At 34.1% G+C, this 10,110-nt stretch overlaps 1 protein-coding gene across 1 annotated transcript; it reads left to right on the top strand.

The window, feature by feature from the left end:
• Positions 1-2,286: 2,286 nt before the first annotated feature.
• LOC116017504 lies at positions 2,287-9,270 on the top strand. Its single transcript, XM_031258110.1, has 7 exons — positions 2,287-2,440; positions 4,787-5,048; positions 5,128-5,183; positions 5,280-5,358; positions 5,434-5,572; positions 6,917-7,030; positions 8,734-9,270. Exons 2-7 carry the CDS (start codon positions 4,879-4,881, stop codon positions 8,923-8,925), a joined length of 750 nt encoding a protein of 249 aa, XP_031113970.1. The 5' UTR covers positions 2,287-2,440; positions 4,787-4,878; the 3' UTR covers positions 8,926-9,270.
• The last annotated feature ends 840 nt before the right edge of the window (positions 9,271-10,110 follow it).

Below are 10,110 nucleotides of genomic sequence, written 5' to 3'. Positions count from 1 at the left end.
ATACATAATATAGGGCTTTAAGGCTTATTTCTCATCCTTACACCAGTCTATCGGGGTCACCAGTCCATCCGAAACACCAGTCCAACCGCAACACCAAATTGGAGTCGAACCTCTCACCGCCTGCTCACATATATTCTCAATTCACAAATCACAGGAGCTGTAGCTCAATAACTGCCTACTCAATATCATCTCATACACAAGAGCCAAAGCTCAGATGCTAAATACCACAAATCCATGGATTTACACACATATATAGAGCTCAAAGAATCATTCTCAAGAGTCTAAAGAATCATAATATATACCAAAGATCATACTCAATACCAAAGGAGAATATCCATACTCATACATATATACATATCTGATGAATAAACAGAACCAATACTTCTAGTAGATAGCCAAAAGGATCAACTCAAGGATTCTCAACAAATACTGAACTGGAAGTTCATAAATAATAGATTTGCAACTATCTGCCAATCATATCTATTTCATAAACAAGTGATTAGGTTCATAAACATTCCACAAATTAGACCATATATATCTATCGGTGCTCCTTGGCACCAGAAATGCGGGAGATCAATTGGTGTAAAAGATAAGAATCCACAAGAACTAGATCTAGTAAAGAATTTTGTCACTTTCGAAAAATCTTAAGAAGTTACGTCCGTCCAGAAGAAGAGAAAACCCAGTAAATTTATAGGTGCACCAAATAATCACAATACCGGGATGCGGAAAAATTAGATACAAATATCTTTGGGAAATGGCTATAATCTAGTTGACTTAGAAATTATCATAAACTTTTATATGTGGGAGAAACTTATGAAAATATTATAGTTGTCGACAACACAATTACCTTTAAAATTGCTCATATTATATGACAATCTAGATCTAGAGCTAGGCGCCAGAAGTGCCATGATTAATTAATGTATAAAAGGAGCAATAAAGGCATATATAGCTCAACTCGTTGATAAATGTATTCTCTTTATAACACATACACCATTAACCCTGTAGGTTACAAATCAGTATTTGTATGAAAGAGAAACAAGAATGATGAGGTAGTGTAATACAAAAGCGAGATATAACCAAATGGTTCACGCAGAAACCCATAACTAATCAAATATACTCTCCCACAATGAACGTCATTAAAGTTCCTCTACATAACTGGTAGAACAATAAATTTGGATATGCAGCTTATATCCCTGAAGGGTTAAAAGTTCTCAAAATGAGATCAGAAAAATGAAAATCGCAACATGTATATCAATATATAACAGCTATTATCCTTGTAATATATATATATATATATATATATATATATATATATATATATATATTGTATGAAGAAGTAATGGAAAGTCTCTCTGATCTAGATATTCTCCCTATCATTCTGTCTCTACTCTCTACTCTTTATCAATCGTTATACCGTGGTCACTGATACTACAGTTCATCTCAAAAGATACTGCCTTACATTTGTTTTTATATTATCGAATGAAACTATAGTTATATCGAAATGTAACTGTATTTATGTTGAAATGTAACTGTATTGTATATGAACTGATAGTGAATAACAGTTTCACATTTGTGTTTTATATTATCGAATGAAATTGTATTTATATCGAAATGTAACTGTAGTTGTATTGAAATGTAACTGCAGTGTATATGAACTGATACTGAATAACAATTTTACATTTGTGTTTTTATATTATCGAATGAAACTGTAGTTATATTGAAATGTAACTGCAGTTGTGTTGAAATATAACCGCAATTGTGTTGAAATGTAACTGCAGTGTATATGAAATGAAAGTGAATGACTTTGTGTTTTTATATTATCGAATGAAACTGTAGTTATATTGAAATGTAACTGCAGTTGTGTTGAAATGTAATTGCAATTGTGTTGAAATGTAACTGCAGTGTATATGAAATGAAAGTGAATGGCGCGGAATGGAAGTCGTTTAGTCTGTCTGTTTTTATTAATCAAAACGACGTCGTTTTGATGCGCGGTCCACGATATAATTTGCGACTCTTTATACCACTTTGCTATTTCTATGTTTAAGGCTTTTATATTTTGATACTGCCTGTAATTCACATGTTAGGAGCTGACGGGCTAACAGACACAATCAACCATTTACAACAAAAGTAGAAATTGACTTTGTCAAAAAAGGATGCAAATATTTTTAAGATTCGGAGCTTTTAGAACGCTATGCGGATCAGAGGATGCCAATACCCGAATATCCGCACCCGTTTTTAGGAATATTCGGATTCTTACAACAGTTACAAGCGTCTGCTTTCTCTCTCTCCCTCTCTCTTCCTCTATGGCTCTATATAACATACCCGTACACCTCCCTGTAGTTCCTAGAATCCTGGCCAAAATAATTCTATAAAATTTGAGCCCCTTCCCTGAAGGGCCTAAACAACCATAAACTGCCATTGCCACGATAACATTCCTCAGGTTCTTTCCTTTTACGTCCTCTCTTAAAATATTTACTATTTGTAGCTTATCTCATTAATTAATACTTAGGTTTATTAATCACTTTGGAGAAATTTCTATGTTCTTTTGATGAATTCTCAAATTTTGTGGGTTTTACTGCACGCTTCAAAGATTACCCAGGATTAATTTATCTAATATTCTTGAACACCTCCCTTTTCTGCGCGAATAGAACAATTGCACGTTTCATGTTTGAATTTGGGAATAATTATGATTATCCAAATTTGGGTATTTGCCAGAATATATGCATGTTTTTGTTTCTCTGTAGGTACAATGAACTTGCTATTTCTATCTAGTTTTAAGGAAATGAAATGTAAGTTGGGACATGGGGTACTAATGTGAAACTGCATTCTTTGATCGTTAGGTTTTGCAAATGATGTGTTTTTCATTATTTGACTATACCTTGAGTTTTTATTACATGTTTTAAAGAATACCTGCAATGGATTCTTGGGGTGTGTATTAGTCATGATGGTGCTCATTATATGCATTTAATTAACTATATACTGCAATAAATATGGGAGTTACATGGTTAAATATAGGGACTGCTATAAATATCCAAGTTTACATTTTGTGTTGGATACAATGAGGTTTGAAGCTTCATCCCATTATGGGGGAACCTATTATAGAAACCTCAACTGAAAGCTGAACTTTTAGCCATGATGCATGTGGAGAGAGTGCATTGGATTCAAATTTAGATACTTTATTTTGTCCCTCTCCACTAAAAGTGTTGGCTATTAGTGAGGTGACACATTTGGGGGCTTGTAGGCTAGTTGAGTCAAATCCCGCAATTAGGTGACACATTTGGGGGCTTGTAGGCTAGTTAAGTCAAATCCCGCAATTTACCTCCTTCTCCCATCTCCAGGGCAAGAGTGGTGAGAACCCCTTAAGTTTGGAGTTCAAACTTATATATATCTATTATATCCTCAGTGCTTAAAAGTAAATTGTATTAAGTTTGTTAAACATTTATTGTCTTTTTACCTTACTAAATCATTCTCTTTTCTAATGACATAGAATTATCATTTAATAATGCTGATTTGCAATTAAATTTTAAAAAATTCCTTTTTTTTTTTTTTTTTTTTTAGAGAAATGATTCAATGGTTTGATACTAATTAGCTTTTTTACTTCCCTAAAGATCCATTTTTGAATGCGAAAGTAATAATAAGGATATGGTTTTGATTGTGAAAGAAATACAGATCAAGGCTGATGTATAGAGGGTGCTTGGAAAGGTTTGAAACTTGTTCCCTAATATATGAATAGGAATGTTGTAAAGAATTGGCTTTAATCTTCCTTGGCATTTAGCTGAAAGTGATAAAGGCCTACATCCATGTTTAGTATCTTGTCATGACACTAATCCTGGAGTGCAATTCCTGGAACCACCTCCATGGCTCCACGTGCCAACTAGATGGGTTAACCCATCAGTCATGATATTAGCTTCCCTTATGCTCTGCTGTAGTTTCCAATGGCCTTTACCAGTCCACTTCTGGCACCGTAGGTGTTGCTTTGTTCATTCCTTTCCCCTCTTATCCTATCTACGGCATACATAAGTACACACCTTGTCTGATGTTCTGGCATTATCATTCGACCCCCAGGTATTTTGCTCCAACAGTGTGCTTTCCAAGTCCATTCATGTCTGGCTTCTTCTCCTGTTGCCTTCATTTTCATTTCTATGGTTCATGCATATATAATGTCATATTTTAAATGTCATTAGCATTTGGGCCCTCTGGCTGCATCCAATAGATGTATCTTCTCAAGTTTCAAGTAAGGGGGAACATTGATTTTTCAGCTGCTGTTTTGTAAACTTTGCAAGCTTGGTGCATCTATATACTGGTCCTTGCTTTAGCCCGTCATATGGCCCATGATGTATCTATATAAGCATGCAATCTTCAGTGTATCAGTATGAGTATTAGACATTACTAATAAAATTGATATACTTCTGCTCTCTGTGGTTTTCATATATTGACTTCTTGCTTGATGCTGCCCACAAGATCCTTCAATTGTTTATTTCTTTACACGTGAAAAAAATGTCATTACTTGGGTAAGAACTCCAAGAAGAGGAAAGATGATGTAAAATTGAAATTTACATTCTCCTACAAGTGCAATCATTTGTATTTGCTGCATTTAGCAGTGGACCTTATATATGTCTATCTTTTTGAGGAAGTAGTCATTGGCCTTCGGCAATGTGTGTTGAGTTTAACCTTACTAAAATAGTTGTAGTTTTTAAATTCTTGTGTTTGAATTATTACAGATTTGGGGTAGATTTTCATTTATTTTGATTTCTCTGTAAATAACTTGTCTTCTATCTTGTTACAGTGGTAAGCACATTGACTGCCTGGCTTGTTGCCAATATTGAGTCTTCCATCTTTTTGCTGGCAATCAGTCAAATCAAAATTTGACTGATTGCCATGTGTCACCAGAGTGCTGTTAAACCTAGTAAAGCCTTAGAGGGAGTTCATGGAGTACATCTTGTATCCCATTCACCATTTATATTGGAGGAGCAAAAGCTACATGGAGACTTCCATCCGTCAACATGTGAGAATTTGTCTATTGGAACAAGCAACAGGCTTACAGTGCAGTAAGTGAGAATCACCTTCACTTAGTAAAAGATCTTTTACCAAAGTTTTCTGACTTAGAATTCCACTTTGTTTTACCAGGAGAGTTTGGGAGCAAAGACCTGCTTGCTTGAGGCCTATCCGTTGCTGTGTCAATGGTAAGCTAAAGAGACTCTCCTTACTGTATTCCAGATTATTTACTGCAATTACCCTCTCTGGCATGAGCCTCATATACTTTGTCTGTATTTTTACAGGTGATAGAACTCCTGCCGAAAGAATGGCTAATGTCCTTACTTCTCTTCCTTTTATTGCGCTTGGTATCCAGGCTCCAAGGTAAGATGATCTTTGGGGATTAATATTCATTGTACACTTTATAATTTAAAGTTAACTAATTTGCTTCTGATGCAGGAGAAATCTCAACTGCAAACTCTATGCAAATTCTTTGATAGGAGTAGGAATAGCCTCCAGTATGTACCATGCATCAAGAGGAAACTTGAGGAAGTATTTGAGGTGGGCTGACTACACAATGATTGCAACAGCAACAGTGGTAAGTCTTTTACTTGTGATCTGAAAGTAAAGTGATTGCACTTGAAGGATCATCTTGTGTTAGTGATGTACGGAATTATTTCCCTTGTAGGAATGGTGATGAATTATCATGTGTGTCAGTGTTCAACTCTTTATAAGTGTTGTTTTTTCTTCAAAAGTATTACACTTATCCTAACAAACACTTTATTCCTGATTAGTATTACATTTTCCGGTATAAGTATTACATTTTCATTTTGATCCAACCCGTCCCACGGACAAGGATCCGTGAGATGGTCTCACACAAGTTTTTGCCCCAATTGTAATATTTGTTTTAGCAAATTCCACTTATAGTTCCCGGCTATTGTGGCATTGCCACATTTAGCCCTCCTAATCTTTTAATTTTGCTTCATTAAATTATTGACTTTTTTTTTTTTTGTTTTGAGTACTAAATTATTGACTTTTATTTGTTTGCCACAAAATTAGTCCTCCAATTAAATTTCTGTCATTCTACCCTTTAATAAAGAGGACTAACATGTACTCCGTAATTTCATTATTCAATTTAAAAAGTGTACGTGTGGGAAAGAAACTACATGTTAGGGCGAGAGACTTGAATGATAAGATTATGTGTTTGCCCCCTTTGTTAAAGGTGGAATCACATAAATTTAAATAGGGGACTAATTGTAGAGAGCAAACAATAGCCAAGGATGTAATGTGACAAAATTAAGAAATGACTAAATGTGGTAATGCCACAATAGTTGAGAACTAAAAGTGGAATTTGCTCTATCTGTTTTGATCATTTCTTGTGAAAATCCATGCCTGCAAATGCCTTTACTTTAGCACTTGTTATCTGAGAGAGAGAACTAATAATTAAGGTTAATTATTTTCTTACATTTTCTGCTGTACATACTGGATAGCAAAAGCACCTCACAAACAGTATTGTTTGTTTGCTTTTAAAAAGTGTTGAACTTTGAGCACTAACATACTAATGGCACCTCTTTTATTTTTTTAGATTCCCAATCTAAACTTTTCCTGTGTTATTGATACATACTGTGTAAAGGGGAAGATGAAAGAAGGGCTTAGGGTTGTAATCATCTCATACTATAGTATTCATGAATTTGTGAACATTTGATGTTTGTTAAGAGTCCACATTGAAAATATAATATAAGAGATAATATATAGGTTTATAAGGCTATGAGTTAGGTTAGCTAATTGATTGGATTCAGTCTTTTAGTGTAGTTTGGCCCACGTGCATTATAGCTCAATTGAGTGACATTGGCCTAATATTAGATTATAACAATGTTTTTATGCAGTCTTTGGTGTGTTTGTTAGCTAACCAAGGAAAAGTTTCGTGGTGAGTTGTTTGCAGTGTCTATCACGGGCCCTTAGAAATGAGAATCCAAAACTTTTGATGGCTGCATCTGCTGCTCTTCTACCTATCCAGCCTCTGATGGTTTCTGCACTTCACACAGGGATGATGGAGGTAAACTTTATATTCTTGTTTGTTTTTAAATGTTATATTCTCAATGTTAAATTTTATATTTTATGTTTTGTTTATGTTTTTAACTTCAAATTCTAAAAACATTTTGTTTATATTTTTTATTTTTAAAATTTAAAACATTTTGTTTATGTTTTTTATAAACAGAATTCTTATGTAATGTTTATTTATAATATTAAAAGAATTATAGATTTTTTATTTTGTTTATGTTTTTAACTTTAAAAACATTTTGTTTATCTCTTTTATAAACACAATTCGTATGTAATGTTTGTTTATAATATAAAAATTATATTTTGTATTTTATTAATATTTTCCTTTGTTTACATTTTATATTTTATATATTCCATTTACGGAAAATAAAATTATATAGTTTATATTGTGTTTCTGTTTTTAATGTTAAATTCTAATTATTAAATTAAATATATTTTTGTGTTTTTAACTTTAAATTCTTAAAACAAAATTATGTTTTTATATTCTATTTATATTTTCCTTCGTGTTTTATATTTTATATTCTGGTTTTAGGGACAATAAAAATTTATATTTTAATGTTGTATTCTGAATATTAAATTTATATTTTATACTCGTTTTTTTTTTGTTTTGTTTTTTTTTTTTGTTTTGTTTTTTTACAAACAGAATTCATACGTAATGTTTTTCTATAATATAAAAAATTATGTTTTATATTTTATATTCTCTTTTTATGTAAAAATAAAATGCATGCATGGTATCATATGAGTGTTACCTCTTGCACTAAATCACCCTAACATCCCAATTCAGGCATCTTTTTATTTCTGTTTTTGGCTTACAATTTTTGTACAGAAATTTTTGGTTTAATTATGTGAGTTCCTTTAATCTATTTGCTTCTACATGATTGCTCACTATTTACTATCTGCTTAAGAATATCTCCATCACATTTACCATAATCCCACACTATGAAATAACTTTCCTTGGGGAGCATAGAAGTGAGTAGTTTCATTACTCTTAACATTGAGAAACACATTTTAGACAAGTTTAACATTGAACCAAAAATGTCCTAGTGTTTAACCAGGCTTCAGCAATGAACCAACCTTATTATCTCCACCTTCGCCTGCATGAAATGTCCTTAATAACCTCTGCACGAGTTAATACTATCTAGGATCCTCCGAGTATAGCGACACCGCCACGTTTAGTTCCAAACTTTCAATTTAACCACCCATAGTCCTTCAACTTTCAAATTTAACAGCCCATGGTCCTTTAACTTTCAAGTTAACCACCCATGGCCCTTCAACTTTCAAATTTTTAACCAGCCCTAGTCCTAACTTTGCCCTTAGATTAGCGGAAGGAGCAAGACTAGTTGAATTCGAAAGTTGAAGGACCACGGGTGGTTAAATTGAAAATTTAAGACTGAACGTGACAGTGCGCCACTGCCAGTGCCACTATATTCGGAGGACCCCAACTGGTATTAACTCACGAGTGCAGCACATATGTAGTATCTTTAATCAAGAATGATATTCTGATTCCTTGAAGTGTATAGATTGTGAGGTGCTGATGATATTTGGTTCATCCAATCCAATACTTCACATTGTCTATATTTCAAGGTCAATGTTATCCAAAAGCCACAAATACCACTATTTGAACATGTGCCTAATTTTATATATATCCTTACAACATTATTATAAAAAGGAGTAAATGTTGGTTTTAATTACGTGCAGGTATCATTTGCGAAAAGAGCAGTCCAAGATCCCGACCTCAGAATGGCTCACAATGTGCACAAGGTATCTTCATTGTTGGGTGGCGCACTCTTCATCGCGGATGATATGTTCCCAGAAACGCCATATCTCCATGCTGGTTGGCATCTTGCTGCTGCCATTGGGGTCAGCACCTGCAACAAGCTTCTCGCTTAAGTACATCCCCAGGCCAACCTCAATCAATTTGTCGAAATCACATTTCCTACCTCTCGTCTTCCAACTTCCCGTGGCAATGGCAGAGATTCTGTCTTGGACAAATTAAACCTACAATTCATTGGTCTAGCAAGTTAATAATTGGGTAAATCTGTATGTATTATTGTGCTCCAGGTACCTGAGGCAATTATTATCGATTATGTTAGTTCATAATCGATTATGGAAAAAATAATGCATAGATTCTAAAATAGTTCATAATGTTGCTGACTGATTAGTGTCGGAAAGGTTTTCTCTTGTTCTTGTTAACAAGCTTTCTTCCTCTTGGCCTTGTTGACAAGTTTTGTTCCATTATTCTCCCGTCTTTCTTTTCTCCTGGTTCGGTTTACCTTTGAACCTCCAAAACACAAAGAATTGGAGCTTTTTTATGAGAGTTTATTAAAGTAGATGCAACTTAGTTTGACGGAAAGTGGAAGGCTTTCATTCGCATCAGAGTTAGATTGGACATAAACCGTCTGCTTCAAAGAGGCATGAAAGTGCAACCCCAAGAGGTGAAGTTGATTTGAAATACGAGAAGTTGCCTATTTTTTGTTGTCTTTGTGGTCTCATAAGGCATGCATGTTGGTTGCTTTTGCCAAAGATTGTTTGAAGCTGCAACCTTTCTGTCGAAAAAACCTTTCGGACCGATATTGTGGGCAAGCGGAAGGAAAGGTCAGCCGACGGCAGGACAACGTTGGTTGCTAGCTAGCAAAGAAAAATTACAAATGAAGAAAGAAAAAAAACAGACACTTTTACTACAACTGACACGTGGAATCAAAGTTTAAGTCTGGAAAAATGTGTAAGGAATTAATGCGAGTGAGGCGAGTTCAATCCATGCACATGAAAATAATAAAATACCATTCAATGTTTTGTTAATTACTAGTACATTTAAAACACTTCAAGAAAATAATAAAATACCAGTAGTGAAATTGTAATCTGTGAGTCTTGAATGTACGAAAACTAAAGGTTCTAATTGATTTTAAAGACAGATTATCTTATCCTTTAATTAGTTTGATTTAAACATAAAAAGATAAAGATAAAGAAAGTAAAACCAGGACACAGCAAATGATTACGCAGTTCAGAGCCACATCTCCTACGTCTGCGGGGCACCCACGACAGCCCAATCCACTAGATGTTTGTCAAGATTACAGG

The sequence above is a fragment of the Ipomoea triloba genome, chromosome 4 (genome assembly GCF_003576645.1).
Source record: "Ipomoea triloba cultivar NCNSP0323 chromosome 4, ASM357664v1".
NCBI lineage: Eukaryota > Viridiplantae > Streptophyta > Magnoliopsida > Solanales > Convolvulaceae > Ipomoea > Ipomoea triloba.
The sequence above is the reverse complement of the archived record's forward strand: the minus strand, read 5'-3'. Positions and strand labels throughout refer to the sequence as shown.

Bases quoted from the DNA above. Each gene is read 5' to 3' on its own strand.
- LOC116017504 (XM_031258110.1), top strand. From the start codon at position 4,879: ATGTGTCACCAGAGTGCTGTTAAACCTAGTAAAGCCTTAGAGGGAGTT. The intron at 5,049-5,127 runs GTAAGTGAGAAT...TTGTTTTACCAG, and splicing joins AGCAACAGGCTTACAGTGCA to GAGAGTTTGGGAGCAAAGAC. The intron at 5,573-6,916 runs GTAAGTCTTTTA...AGTTGTTTGCAG, and splicing joins TGATTGCAACAGCAACAGTG to TGTCTATCACGGGCCCTTAG.